At 39.4% G+C, this 15,963-nt stretch overlaps 1 protein-coding gene across 2 annotated transcripts in view; it reads left to right on the top strand.

Annotated features, from left to right (window-relative positions):
* Window positions 1-15,963, top strand: part of LOC124803021 (intraflagellar transport protein 57 homolog) — a 181,596-nt gene that overhangs the window by 15,520 nt on the left and 150,113 nt on the right. For both annotated transcript variants that reach the window (XM_047264130.1, XM_047264128.1), the window contains exon 2: window positions 13,489-13,667. In XM_047264130.1, coding sequence (XP_047120086.1) covers window positions 13,501-13,667 — 167 coding nt within the window. In that variant the 5' untranslated portion in view covers window positions 13,489-13,500. The remainder of the gene's footprint in view (window positions 1-13,488; window positions 13,668-15,963) is intronic.

Raw genomic sequence — 15,963 nt, 5'->3', positions numbered from 1 at the left:
AGACAGTGATTACTGCTTAAACATCACGCATTGGTTAATAAAAGTGAAAAGCTAAGTGCATTGCATGTAACAGAGATGGGAGGGGGCAGTAAAAAATTGATAGGTAAGGCAATGAAAGATGTAAAAAACTAAAACAGAGTGACGAAAAGAGTAGTTACTGTGAAGAAATGCTGAGGCAGAAGAAATTAACATAAACTAAGGCCAGGTGGGTGGCGAGAACCAAGGGGCATGTTGTAATGCTGCTTCCCACCCGCAGAGTTCTGAGTAACTGGTGCCTGGGGGAAGAATCCTGATGGCACGTGTGGTGAAACAGGTGCTGAGGTCATGATTGCCATGTTGTAGAGCGTGCTCTGCAACAGGATATTGCGAGTTGTCAGTATACACCCTCTGCCTATGCCCCTTCATCCTAATAGATAACTTGGTGGTAGTCGTGCCGATGTAGAAGGCCGAACAGTGTTTACATAACAGCTGGTATATCACGTGTGTTGTTTCTCTCTGATAGTATATGTTTTGCCAATTACAGGGCTGCTATAGGTGGTGGTAGGAGGGTGCATAGGCAAGTCTTGCAGTGGGGATAGTCAGAGGGGTAGGAGCCATAGGGTAGGGAGATGGGCGCAGAAGGAGCATAGGATCTGACAAGAATATTGTGGAGTTGAGAGGGCGACAGAAAACTGTTCTTAGTGTGGTGGGCAAAATTTCAGACAGAGTTGGTCTCATTTCAGGGCATGATTTTAGGAAGTCATTGCCCTGTTGAAGTAGCTGATTAACACATTCCAGACCAGGATAATACTGAGTCACCAGTGGAATGCTCTGAAGTAATTTTTTAGCGGGATCAACAGTACCAGGATTGGATGTGATGGCCCAAGAAATCTGCTTTCTTAACTATGATGTGCGGGGTAATTATGTCCAGTGAAGGCTGAGTGAGAATGATGGTATATTGCTGTAAAGAGTCTGCATCCAAACAAATTTGTTTGCCTCAGGTGCCAAGGCTGTATGGGAGGGAACTTTAGTTTTTGTTGTTACTTCAGACTTAATCTAATTATCATTTTACTTTCTTTTCTTCTCACACATTGACACAACATGTAACTTGCAATTTTGTTAAATCCTGTTCCCCTTTCCAACTTTCACTTTTCAACCAGTTATCCACTTAGTGAGAATGGGAATGGTTCTGATACCCAGATGCTAACTTACTGTATTTGCCACAAGGAAAGAAGAAGTAGGCTGTTGTTGAAAATCAAAGGCCAGACCACCATGTAACTGTTCCTTTGGGGGGTTGCGGTAGTGTTGTTAGTATTGTTAGAACACAAAGAATTTAGAAGACCAAATTTCCCCTGTAGCAAAATCAAATGCATCCCTAATGTTGTAACATAACTGTAAATCAGGCATTTGTGGTAAATATTAATTTATTGTGAAAATAATGTGATAAATTTACAATGTCACATGTATGTAACAAGGACCATTATTGGGTCAATTAATTTTAAAGTATTATTATTATTATTATTAACGCAATAGAAACGAACAAAACAGTAATAGGCCTAACCTCAAAACCCACCATTATGGAAAGGAGTTTTGGCGAACTCTTCGAAATATTTTGCGAACCCCCTATGGATTTGCAAACCACAGGTTGTGAAACAATGATCTAAACAAAGCCTGGTTGAAAGTATCGTAAATCACAAAGACTGGGCAGAAAGTGTTCTGCTTCTAGAAATTAGTTATACAAGTAACATCCTACTGGAATCATTCAGATGTGGACCATGCCATGTGTGGCATTACCCATCTCATGAGTGATTCCTGAAGCTGTGGATTTACATGTTCAGTAGAAGCTTTATACATTTTGTGTAAGAACCGTAAAGATAAGGTAAGAGAAATTAGTGCTCATATGAAGGTGTATAGACAATTGTTTTCCCTTGCTCTCTATGCGAGTGAAACAGGAAAGGAACTGGCTTGTAGTGGTACAAGGTATCCTCTACCATGCAGCATTTGGTGGCTTTTGTTGTATATATGTAGGTGTAGACAAACAGGCTTTATGGATAACCAGAATTTCTTTGGGTTTTGTGAGAGATCTCTCAATAATATTCTGCTACTGTAGTTGTTGGAGGCTGCACACATTGTCCTCTTAACAGCTGTTTCACGCAGCATCTTTCTATTGTAATGCTATGCTTTGTTTTACATCTGTTATGCAGTGGTCGGTTTCTTTACAGTGGCTGTATACATTGGGGGGTTCCTCCCATCGTGAACTCTTGTATTAAGTAGATATCTGTTGATTACATTATTGTCTTTTATTCTGATTGGTTTGATGCAGCACCCGTCCATGATCTTGTCTTAGAATCAATTTCTTTATTGCAGAGTAGGACTTTTTTGCACAGTGTCCTCACTTTATTTGGTGAATGTACTCCAACCACTATCTACGCTTACAATTTTCACCCTCTGTGGCTCCCTCCGTTATTGCGTTGTGTTGTTTGGGGAAGGAGATGAGACCGCGAGGTCATCGGTCTCATCGTATTAGGGAAGGATGGGGAAGGAAGTCGGCCGTCCCTTTCAAAGGAACCATCCCAGCATTTACCTAGAGCGATTTAGGGAAATCAGGGAAAACCTAAATCAGGTTAGTCGGATGCGGGATTGAACCGTTGTCCTCCCAAATGCGAGTCTAGTGTCTAACCACTGCGTCACCTCGCTCGGTCCCTCCGTTATTCCATGATGTTGTAACAGCAATGTGAAAGAGAGTTGGTGTTGACTGGAAGGATACTGGGCCACAAATTTATTAACATATGTATGAAAAACAGAAACCAATTTATTAAAACATGCAAGACAATCTGAGCAGCTACCCCTGGAATTAATAAAATTAATTTCCAAGAACTGTTGGTGGGTATTACATGACTTTCAGAAATGACTGAATGAAATTAAAAAAATGTCAAGAACATTTGGGGTTCTGTGTATTGCGCAGAGATAGCTTTTTCAATGAGCAGTCTTCACGGCCCCAACCAAATGTGCAGTGACCAAAAATGCAACTTTTTGCAGCGGGCGAAGGATGCTGTCAGACACGACATCACAACCCTTTCTCCAGCAACTGTCAAACACACTTCTCAGCCGCCCATCACTTTGAGAGCGCCTCCTGGCCTTGACAGCAGTTAAATATTGGCCCACAGATCTGTGCTCTGCAGGGAACAAACCGCTCGAGAAGCTATTGCAACCAGAGAGGCTAATAGTGAGTGGAAACTATTGAGATCAAAACAGGCCCACACAGCACAGTAACACTAGTCCTACCCTCTACCACTTCTTTTCCTTGGTATTTCCCACATGTTCCTTCTCTTGCTGATTCTGTTGAGAACCTCCTCATTTCTGTCGTTATCAATTCACTTGAATTTCAGTATTCTTCCATAACAGCACTTCTCAAACATTTCAGTTCTCTTACTTTTTCGGTTTTTCCCACTGTCCATGATTAACTTCCAGACAATGCACTACCGTAGAAGTACAGTTTCACATAGTATGGATGTATGGTCCCGTGGCGATATGAATTAATAAAATCTTCTCGGGTTTCCAGCTGAGTCAGGTGGTTAAAAATCTCACAAGCTTATGACAGTTACCATTGACAGTGGCCAAGGAAAGCTCAGTCAGAAGCTCATGGGATTTGAATCACTTGACATGGCTGGAAATCCAAGAAGCTTTTATTACAGACTCAGAAATTTTCTAGAATATAACTGTATGTTTGATACTATTAGACTTCTTTTCCCAGGAATGCTCTCTTTTGCTGTGCTGATATGCTTCTTATGTGCTCTTACTTAATCCATAATCTATTACGTCCCTTCCAAAGATAGCAGAATTCCTTTAATTCAACTTATATGTGGTCCCCAATCTTGATGTCAAGTTTGTTGCTAATTTTATTTCCACAACTAACGAACACTTTTTGTCTTTCTTTGGTTCATTCTCCAATCATACTCTGTGTTCAGTAAACTGTTATCTGAAGATCCTGTAATACTTCCTCACTTTCAAGTGGATGAGATTGTCATCTGTGCATTGTATCACTTATATCCTTCCACCCTGAATTTTAATCCCACTGCCAAAATTTTCTTTTGTTTCCTTCATCTCGCCTTCAGTATACAGGTTAACTGGAGGAGTAGTAAAATCTGAGCACTTCTCTCTTGGTCTTACATTTTTATCTCTCTCTCTCTGGGTTCCTGAAGCTCTTGTATATTACCCGTCTTATCCCTCTGAAAGTATTTATTTATCTGGTGGTTTCAAACATCCTGCACCATTTTACATTGTTGAATGTGTTTTGTAGGTCGCCAAATCCTGCACAGGTGTCTAGATTTTTTTAAAGTTTTGTTTCCGTCCCCAAGCACAATGTCAGGGCTGGGTTTTTTGTGCTTCTATCTTCCCTAAAGCCAAACCAATTGTCATTTAAGAGATCTTCAATTTTATTTTCCATTCTGCTGTACATTATTCTTGTCAGCAACGTGGATGCATGAATTTTAAGCTGATTATGCAACAGTCACTCATTTTAGGGCCTTGCTTATTTTTGGAATTGTATTGAAGATACAGTATTTCTCTGAAAGTCAGCTGGCATATCTCCAATCTCCCTTATTCTACACACTAACTTGAATAATTGTTTGGTTACCACTTCCCACAGTGGCTTTAGAAATTAGAGTGATTTGTTATCTATCCCTTCTGCATTGTTTGATCACATGTCTTCCAAAGCTCTGTGAAACTCTGATTCCAATATTGGATCCCGCTTGTTTTTGTTGTAGTTTTCAGTCCAAAGACTGGTTTGATGCAGCTCTCCACACTAGTATATCCTGTGCAAGCCTGGTCTCCCTCTACATGTCTACAATTTTTAACCCTCACACTTCTTCCTTTACCAAACTGACAATTCCTTGACGCTTCTGGATGTGTCCTGTCCATTGATTCCTTCTTTTAACCAAATGTGCCACAAGTTTCATTTTTCCCCCCAACTCAATTCTTTTTCTTCTTATTTGTTATTCAATCGATCCAATTAATCTTCAACGTTATTACATAGCATCACATTTCAAAAGTTTCTGTCTTCTTCTTGTTTGAATTGACTATTGTCCAGTTTCACTTCCATACAAGACTACATTCCAAACCTCTTTTTTTTCCCTAATACTTCTATTTATAAGGGATGTTAACGAATTCCTCTTTTTTCAGAGATGCTTTTCTTGCTGTTACCAATGTGCATTTTATATCTTCTCTACTTTGGACGTCAGTAGTTATTTTGCTGCCCGCGTAATAAAACTTATCGATTACTAAGTTTAGTGTCTCATTTCGTAATGAGACTCCCTCTGCATTGCCTGATTTTATTGAAACTGCTCTTCCAAGCCCTTTGTTGTAGCTGAGAAAATTACAATGTCATTGGCAAACCAAATTGTTTTTATTTCTTCTGAACTCCCTTTCCAAATTTCCCCTTGGTTTTCTTTAGTGCCTGCTCACTGTATAGATTGAGTAACATAGAGGGCAAGCTACAACCCTGTTTCACTCCCTTTTATACTTCTGCTTCCCTTTCATGTCCTTTGACTCTTGTAACTGTAGTTTAGCTTGTGTACAAGTTGCAGACAGCCATTCTTTCCTTTTTATTGTATCCCTGCCACCTTCAGAGTTTTAAATGGTGTACACCAGTCAACATTGCCAATTTTTTTTATAAATCTAGAAACACTATAAATATTGGTTTGCCTCTATGCAAAAATTCTTCTAATATTTTTCCTTTTTCTACCACCAAATTCTAGTCACCTGCCACAACTGAATTTTTGTCTCCTTTAACTGTCTGTATAACTTCTTTATCTCATCACAATATTTTTTCAAGCATACATTTCTACTTTGTGGTGGGTGTTTGCTTTGTGTCTCCGTGCGTGTTTGCTTCACGTCTCTCTTGGTGACGATAATGCATTCACTATGCTCTTGCGTGCCTCAGCGATACAGATAGCCGTACCGTAGGTGTAACCACAACGGAGGGGTATCTGTTGAGAGGCCAGACAAACGTGTGGTTCCTGAAGAGGGGCAGCAGCCTTTTCAGTAGTTGCAAGGGCAACAGTCTGGATGATTGACTGATCTGGCCTTTTAACAATAACCAAAACGGCCTGGCTGTGCTGCTACTGTGAATGGCTGAAAGCAAGGGGAAACTACGGCTGTAATTTTTCCAGAGGGCATGCGGCTTTACTGTATGATTAAATGATGATGATTGCGTCCTCTTGGGTAAAATATTCCGGAGGTAAAATAGTCCCCCATTCGGATCTCCGGGCGGGGACTACTCAAGAGGATGTCGTTATCAAGAGAAAGAAAACTGGCGTTCTATGGATTGGAGCGTGGAATGTCAGATCCCTTAATCGGTCAGGTAGGTTAGAAAATTTAAAAGGGAAATGGATAGGTTAAAGTTAGAAATAGTGGGAATTTGTGAAGTTCAGTGACAGGAGGAACAAGACTTCTGGTCAGGTGACTACAGAGTTATAAACACAAAATCAAATAGGGGTAATGCAGGAGTAGGTTTAATAATGAATAAAAAATAGGAGTGCGGGTAAGCTACTACCAACAGCATAGTGAACGCATTATTGTGGCCAAGATAGACACGAAGCCCATGCCTACTACAGTAGTACAAGTGTATTTGCCAACTAGCTCTGCCGATGATGAAGAAATTGATGAAATGTATGATGCGATAAAAGAAATTATTCAGGTACTGAAGGGAGACGAAAATTTAATAGTCATGGGTGACTGGAATTCGAGAGCAGGAAAAGAGAGAGAAGGAAACATAGTGGGTGAATATAGATTGGGGGAGAGAAATGAAAGAGGAAGCCACCTGGTAGAATTTTGCACAGAGCACATCTTAATCATAGCTAACACTTGGTTCAAGAATCATAAAAGAAGGTTTTATACATGGAAGAATCCTGGAGATACTAGAAGGTATCAGATAGATTATAAAATGGTAAGACAGAGATTTAGGAACCAGGTTTTAAATTGTAAGACATTTCCAGGGCCGATGTGGACTCTGACCATAATCTATTGATTATGAACTGTAGATTAAAACTAAAGAAACTGCAAAAAGGTGGGAATTTAAGGAGATGGGACCTGGATAAACTGACTAAACCAGAGGTTGTACAGAGTTTCAGGGAGAGCATAAGGGAACAATTGACAGGAATGGGGAAAGAAATACAGTAGAAGAAGAATGGGTAGCTCTGAGGGATGAAGTAGTGAATGCAGCAGAGGATCAAGTAGGTAAAAAGACAAGGGCTAGTAGAAATCCTTGGGTAACAGAAGAAATATTGAATTTAATTGATGAATGGAGAAAATATAAAAATGCAGTAAATGAAGCAGGCGAAAAGGAATACAAACGTCTCAAAAATGAGATCGACAGGAAGTGCAAAATGGCTAAGCAGAGATGGCTAGAGGACAAATGTAAGGATGTAGAGGCTTATCTCACAAGGGATAGGATAGATACTGCCTACAGGAAAATTAAAGGGACCTTTGGAGAAAAGAGAACCACTTGTATGAACATCAAGAGCTCAGATGGAAACCCAATTCTAAGCGAAGAAGGGAAAGCAAAAGGGTAGAATGAGTATATAGAGGGTCTATACAAGGGCGATGTACTTGAAGACAATATTATGGAAATGGAAGAGGATGTAGATGAAGATGAAATGGGAGACACGATACTGTGTGAAGAGTTTGACAGAGCGCTGAAAGACTTGAGTCGAAACAAGGCCCCCGGAGTAGACAACATTCCATTGGAACTACTGACGGCCTTGGGAGAGCCAGTCCTGACAAAACTCTACCATCTGGTGAGCAAGATGTATGAAACAGGCGAAATAGCCTCAGACGTCAAGTAGAACATAATAATTCCAATCCCAAAGAAAGCAGGTGTTGACAGATGTGAAAATTACCGAACTATCAGTTTAATAAGTCACAGCTGCAAAATACTAACGCAAATTCTTTGCAGACGAATGGAAAAACTAGTAGAAGCCGACCTCGGGAAAGATCAGTTTGGATTCCGTAGAAATGTTGGAACACATGAGGTAATACTGACCCTACGACTTATCTTAGAAGCTAGATTAAGGAAGGGCAAACCTACATTTCTAGCATTTGTAGACTTAGAGAAAGCTTTTGACAATGTTGACTGGTATACTCTCTTTCAAATTCTGAAGGTGGCAGGGGTAAAATACAGGGAGCGAAAGGCTATTTACAATTTGTACAGAAACCAGATGGCAGTTATAAGAGTCGAGGGACATGAAAGGGAAGCAGTGGTTGGGAAGGGAGTGAGACAGGGTTGTAGTCTCTCCTCAATGTTATTCAATCTGTATATTGAGCAAGCAGTGAAGGAAACAAAAGAAAAGTTCGGAGTAGGTATTAAAATCCATGGAGAAGAAATAAAAACTTTGAGGTTCGCCGATGACATTGTAATTCTGTCAGAGACAGCAAAGGACTTGGAAGAGCAGTTGAACAGAATGGATAATGTCTTGAAAGTAGGATATAAGATGAACTTCAACAAAAGCAAAACGAGGGTAATGGAATGTAATTGAATTAAGTCGGGTGATGCTGAGGGAATTAGATTAGGAAATGAGACACTTAAAGTAGTAAAGGAGTTTTGCTATTTGGGGAGCAAAATAACTGATGATGGTCGAAGTAGAGACGATATAAAATGTAGACTGGCAATGGGAAGGAAAGCGTTTCTGAAGAAGAGAACTTTGTTAACATCGAGTATAGATTTAAGTGTCAGGAAGTCATTTCTGAAAGTATTTGTATGGAGTGTAGCCATGTATGGAAGTGAAACATGGACGATAAATAGTTTGGACAAGAAGGGAATAGAAGCTTTCGAAATGTGGTCCTACAGAAGAAGATGCTGAAGATTAGATGGGTAGATCACATAACTAATGAGGAAGTATTGAATAAGATTGGGGAGAAGAGAAGTTTGTGGCACAACTTGACCAGAAGAAGGGATTGGTTGGTAGGACATTTTCTGAGGCATCAAGGGATCACCAATTTAGTATTTAGTATTGGAGGGCAGCGTGGAGGGTAAAAATCGTAGAGGGAGACCAAGAGATGAATACACTAAGCAGATTCAGAAGGATGTAGGTTGCAGTAGGTACTGGGAGATGAAGAAGCTTGCACAGGATAGAGTAGCACGGAGAGCTGCATCAAATCAGTCTCAGGACTGAAGACCACAACAACAACAACGCTCTTTGTGGTAGCTCAAACATGGTTCTGTTTTGTTAGTCATCATTAGGCCTACTCCTGTATTACCCCTATTAGATTTTGTATTTATAATTCTGTACTCATGTTACCAGAAGTCCTGTTCTTCCTGCTTCTTCAGCTCCACTGTTTCCCACTATGTCTGTCTTAAATCTGTCCGTTTCTCTTTTTTAAATTCTCTAACTTTCCTTCCCTATAAATGGATCTAACATTCCATGCTCCAATCTCTAGAATGCCGGTTTTGTTTTTGTCATGAGTAGTACCCACCTGGAGATACGAATGGGGGATTATTGTACCTCTGAAATAGTTTAGAAAAGAGGATTGCATCATCTTAAGTCATACAATAAAGCTGCACACCCTTGTAAAAAAGAATAACGACTACAGTTTCTCCTTACTTTCAACTGTTTGCAGTACCACCATAACAAGGCCATGTTGACTAAACTTACTAGACCAAATCAGCCATTCATTTAGACTGTTGCCACTGCAGCTGCTGAAAAGGCTGTTGCTCATCTTCAGGAACTATGAGTAAGTCTGGCCCCTCTGTGGATATCCCTATGTTATGTATCGTTGAGGTATGCGACCATCCCACTTCGGCAAGGTTTGTAATTCATGGGGGGTTGTCTTCCAAATCAATACCCATTTTTTCATCTGTAACATTACAAGACTGATCCTCCCTCCCCTCATTGTACTCTTTCCACCTATCTGCTCCCTCCTTGGTATTCAAAAGTGGAATTTCTTGCTTTTAATGTTGACACCTTTTCTTTTAGTTTCATATATGCTGAATAAGTCCTTCTGATGACCATTTTCTTTTTGGTTTATCCACATTTTTCCTGCAGTCATTTTACTTTAGCTTCCTTGCACTTCCAACGTAATTCATATATAGGTGACTTATATTGCGGTACTCCCTTCTTACTATGAACTTTTTTGCATTTCTTTCTTTCATTGGCTAATTGAAGTATGTCTTCTGTTTCCCACAGGTTCTTCAGATACTGTCTGATTTCTGTGATCACTTTTTTAGGGGTATTCATTCTTTCTCAACTGACCTACCTCTTGTTGTATCCACTTTCACATTATTTACAGCCCCAGGGAACATCAAACATTCATCATCCTTCCTCTTGATTTCAGTATTTTGTCTCATTGCGCATTGGTACTACCTGATAATTACCTTAAATTCCAACTTGCATGTCATCATTACTAAATTACAAAAATAAAATATTTATTTATTTATCACGTTCCATGCAACCATGGTAACCAAGGCTGACTAGAAACCAAGGCTGAATGCTGATTAGAAAATTTAAAAACTTCAACACTTCTCATACCAATTTTTTAATATACTTTAACAAATAAATAATCTACTCAATAAATGGAGGCAGGAGAAAACATACATAAAGCATATAGAAATACACAAACTTTCAGAGCTAGTGGCTCCTTGTTCTGGCAGAAGGGTTGAAGGGAAAGGAAGAGGGATGAAAGAAAAAGACTAGAAAGGTTTAGGAAAGGGGAGAGTTATGGAAAAATCATGCAGAACCCCATGTCAGGGATGCAAATCAAATCATCATTTTTACTTGTCCATACAAACAGCTCCTGCTGGTCTATCCATGTCAGTATTTCGCTTAACGCTGTGTGGAGTGAAATATTGCCATCGATGGTCTAGCAGGGGCTATCTGAATTGACAAGCAAAAAAATTATTCGACTTGCATCTTACTGCACTGATGATAGACATACAGTGGTTGAAATCGAGACCTATCATAAATAGAGTATTAGAGACTGCTTGCTATACATTTTCACAACCTTCAATAAACACAGTTGCTGAGCACATCTGTACCATTTGGAATCGAACCTGATTAAGTGCTAAACTTAACATAAAAACTGTTACTGCTACCATGGTAAATTCCAGTGTTATATGTTTCGCAGATGGCTGTGCAAAAGAATGAGTCATAAATTTTTGGCTTCATATACAAACCATGGACCTTGCCATAGGTGCAACCACAATGGAGGGGTATCTGTTGAGAGGCCCGTGTGATTCCTGAAGAAGGGCAGCAGCCTTTTCAGTAGTTGCAGGGGCAACAGTCTGTATGATTGACTGACCTGGCCTTATAACACAAACCAAAATGGCCTTGCTGTGCTGGTACTGCAAACGACTGAAAGCAAGGGGAAACTACGGCCGTAATTTTTCCCGAGGGCATGCAGTTTTACTGTATGATATGGAGAGATGCATCAAACCAGTCTCAGGACTGAAGACCAAAACAACAACAACAACACAAACTGATGGTTACATAAAATATGACTGTGTGTCTGTGTGTGTGTGTCTGTGTGTGAGAGAGAGAGAGAGAGAGATTGATTGAGATTGAGATTTCCATGTCACTGCCTGTGCTGGAGGTAAATGAAGCAGTAGATTAAATTATGTAGCCTATTTTCATTCACAAAACTTTTTTTTATTATTTTTTTTTAAATAAAGGATTTCTTGTACAGAATTCATAGCAAGAACAATACATGGTGTTCGCCTGTGTTCATTATGTTCAGGCCTCTCAAAATGACAGTGGGCATAATCACATCCTTCGAATATTTTATATTAACTCATTGCAGTTTGAAAGTGACAGAAATGTTCTCATTCTTAAAGCCAGTAGTGGAAAAGAATGGAATAACTTCATTATTGACTCTGAAAGGAATTAATTCTGTAGCCATATAACTCTTCGTTAAACAACACTCAGCACTCAAATAATATTAGCAGTCTGGCTGAAAATTGCTTTTGAAAAAGAAAAGAATCGTGGTAGTTACGCTAGATTGAGCCTCTTACTTCATAGATGAAAATAATCTGTTCACATAATGAATAGATAATGATAATAAAATCTGCATGTTATACAAAACAGGGTACAAAGATTTAAAAGAGTATAATGTGTGTTAGCAGTTGAAAAGAAAATTATGAAAAAATGTTCAATGGTCCACCCCTGTAGCTCAGTGTTCCACCTGTCCAGCTGCTGTGCAGAGGATATGGATTTGATTCCCTGTGCAGCAGGCGAGTTTTGCTCAGTGGGACAACTGGAATGGGGTGCACTCAGTCTCGTAAGGCCAATAGAGAGGCTACTTGAGTGAGAAGTAAAAGCTCCAAGGTCAGGAAAGCCAACAATGGCCAGGACTGTAGTGTACTGACACCACAACCTTCCATACCGCATCAAGTGCCACCGGTGGCAGAGGATGACCCTGTCCTAAGTTTATCCCAGTTGTCCCATCTGGGTCAGAATGTGAAGCTTTGCTTGTTGTTACATTCATTTGAGTCTAATAACTAGCAAATTTCCCTCCTATTACTAAATTTGTACTGCATTATGGTCTTCCTGGGTTGATCAGCGACTGACTTTCGAACATATATTGATACCGAAACCTAATTAACAGCACATGTTAACCATTAATGGTTAATATCAACAATTGTAGGTACATGGTGAGAACAGGATGGTGTGCTGTTAGGTGTGGCATTGGAAGGCTGTGCTTAGGGGAAAAAAGGAAGAGGAGACAAGCAGATAAGGGGAAAGTACTATGCAGGTGTGTTAGGGTAATAGAAGGCATGTGTGAGGCTGCACTGGAAGCAGTGCTGGGGATAGAGGCAGATGGAGGAGGAGGACTAGCAGAGATTGAGGTCAGGGGGTTGCAACAGTTAAGGATATGTTGCAGGAAGAGTTCCAACCTGCATTATTCAGAAAAAGGTAGTGTTGGTGGGAAGAAGCCAGATGGCACAGGGTGTGACGCAGTCGTGGAAGTCAAGTACACGGTATTTTGTCTGTATGCTCAGCAACTGGGTGGTCCAGCTGTCCCTGGACACTTGTTGGCAGTGCCCATTCGTGCCCACGGACAGCTTATAGTTATCGTGTACTTTAAGAATTCTGCACAGTGATTGTCCCTGGACACTTGTTGACAGTGGCCATTCGTGCACATGCAGAGCTTATAGTTGTCATGTCCTTTTAGAATGCCACAAAGTGACTGTAGGTAAGTTGGTAAACCACATGGCTGCCTTCCCAGATGGCCTTGCCTTCGATGGGGTAGGTAATGTCTGTGACAGAACTGGAGTAAGTGGTAGTGGGATGGGTTGGTGCCACCTACTCCAGTTCTGTTAACTTTTGAATGTCTCCTCTTTATGTAAGTAGCAGTCTGTCCTGATTTGTATTGTTGATATTCCATCCCAGATTTTCCATTGTTTAATGTTTGATGTCAGTATTTCTTGTAATCATGAACATACCATACTCCTTTTAATGGGTCTCACAAGAATAAGTAGTACTTTGTTCTGTGTTCATGTAGTGTCATTTTGTTGTGCAGGTACACCAAAATATGGAGGATGATGATGATCACGTGCTGCGTACTCCAGAGAAACAAGATGTGGGGCCAGGTCTTGCATTCATGCCATTTATTGTCATGGAAGATCTTCATGACAAACTGAAGCTACTCAATTATGATACTGAATTTATCCAGACACTAAAGATGAAGCCTCTGAGCAGGTATTAAGTTTTACAAATAATTGATATTGCTCTTGTCAGTGTAGTCATTGGTTTTAACGGTCAAGAAATACACAAGATATATATAGTGTAAGTACTTTTAAGAAATTTTCTGTATTTTCACTTCATAGTTTACATTTTTGGACTTCTTGTAATATTTTTTTCTGAATTGGTTAGTGATATCCATGTAGAAAACGGATTGCTAGCTGTTTTGTTGCAGAGGAGTTTAATTATAAAAATAAAATGGAAACTTCTTATTGTGTTAGACTGCCTTCTTTGTCATTGGCTTATTTAAATATGAAAAAATCTTTTGTGGGTTGGAATTGAGTTTCACTTGTTCATTGATCCCCCTGTGCTCAAGGAGAGTGCAATTTCCACCCCCCACCCCTACTGACTGGTCTGACATCACCCACCACAAATTCCCCCCATGTGCCAACCTCTTCATCTCATAGTAGCATTTTCAATCTACACTTTCAGTTATTTGTTGTTTGTATTCCAGTCTGTGTCTTCATCTACAATTTGTATCCTCTACGGCGCCCTCTACTACTGTGGAAGTTGTTACCTGATCTCTGAATGTATGTCCTACCATCCTGCCCTTTTTTCCTGCCAGTCTACTCCATATGCTGGGGTTATTCACTGATTCTGTGGAGGACTTCCTCGGCCCTCCTAATTTTCAATGTTCTTCTGTAGCAGCACATCTTAGACGCTTCAGTTCTCATCTGTTCCTGTTTTCCCACAGCCCGTTATTCATTACCAAACAGCACTGCCCTCCAATTATACATTCTCAGAGTTTTCTCCCTAAAATTAAGGCCTATGTTTGATACTACTAGACTTCTTTTGGCCATGAATGCCCTCTTTGCCTGGGCTAGTCTGATTTTATGTCCTCTTTGTTTTGTCATTTATAAGTTATTTTGCTTCCAAGGTAGCAGAATTCCTTAACTCCATTAACTTAATCATCTCCAATTTTCACGTTAAGTTTCTTACTATTCTCATTTCTGCTACTTCTCATTACTTTTGTCTTTCCTCAGCTTGCTCAATCTGTATTCTGTGTTTATTAGACTGTTCAGTTCATTCAACAGATCTTGTGATTTTTCTTCACCTTCACTGAGAATACCAGTGTTATTGGAAAATCTTATCGTCGATATTTTCTCGGCTGGAATTTAAATCCCTACTCTTGAACCTTCCTTTTACTTTCGTTGTTGCCAGGACGACCTGTCTGGTGCCTTGACCTTTGAAATATGGCTTCCCGGCTATTACACAAGTTGAAAATATGGTCACTATTTTTTTTATAAACTTAAATTTGCCATATTTCGTGACAGTACCTTTTCCATTAGACGTTTGCAAGCAAATATAAGTCTTGGCTTCAGTTGTCTAAGTATGATTCCACAATGCATCGTTGTCGGCTGCAGAAAATGACGTGGTTCAGCGTGTTTCTCTCATTTTGGTGTTTCAAATACAGTTTCTTCCAATGTAGTTTCTTCTTTTCAGATAATACAAAAATAATAGTTAACATAATTCAAAATTATTTATGACGGCGACCTTCACATTGTTCTTCCATCAACACACACCAAGAGTTAGCTTCCGTCTCGGACTGACTATAGTCAAAGACTACTCCAACGTCAAAGATATTTTACACAATCAGTTTCTTTGCTATTCTTCGATACATTTTCTAATAGTAATCAATATGCTTTTACTCTCAAAAACAGAAGTAAATTAACATATAATAAGACAAATTATAATAAATTCTGACAAAAATATAAGAAAACATTTTCAATTCAGTATCGACAAATACGGTAAAAAAATAACATCTCCCAGATCCATTACACCTTTCCTAAAGCTAAATTGATTGTCATTAGATGATGATCATATGGTAAGAGAGCACATTTTTCTTGATTTTAGGAAAGCTTTCACAGTTGCTGCATAAAGTTACAAGACACTCTAACTGACTTTTTGTGATTAGTCGTAATGAATTTCTTTAACTAAAATTTGCCTATGTGTAGACATGATCAAGGTTTTTGGAAACATGAGCTATGAGGCAACCAAATATCCATGTTCTGATCCGATGTTATAGCTAATGTTAATTAAATGAAAAACATGAACTGTGACCCTTAAGAGAACTTCAACAGACCAGGACACTTGACATTCCATTTAAAGAATATAATCCTAACAGAAAATTCTCTTGATACATAATTATTTGAAACAAATACATATAATTTTTAAATTGTGGGTCACGAAGGATGTGTATGATATTGTCTATGCCTCAAGAAACTTGATGATACTAATACGAGCAGTGTGTGAT

This window comes from Schistocerca piceifrons, chromosome 6, assembly GCF_021461385.2.
Source record: "Schistocerca piceifrons isolate TAMUIC-IGC-003096 chromosome 6, iqSchPice1.1, whole genome shotgun sequence".
NCBI classification, from domain to species: domain Eukaryota; kingdom Metazoa; phylum Arthropoda; class Insecta; order Orthoptera; family Acrididae; genus Schistocerca; species Schistocerca piceifrons.
Note: the sequence above shows the minus strand (reverse complement) of the source record. Positions and strands in the feature narration are given on the sequence as shown.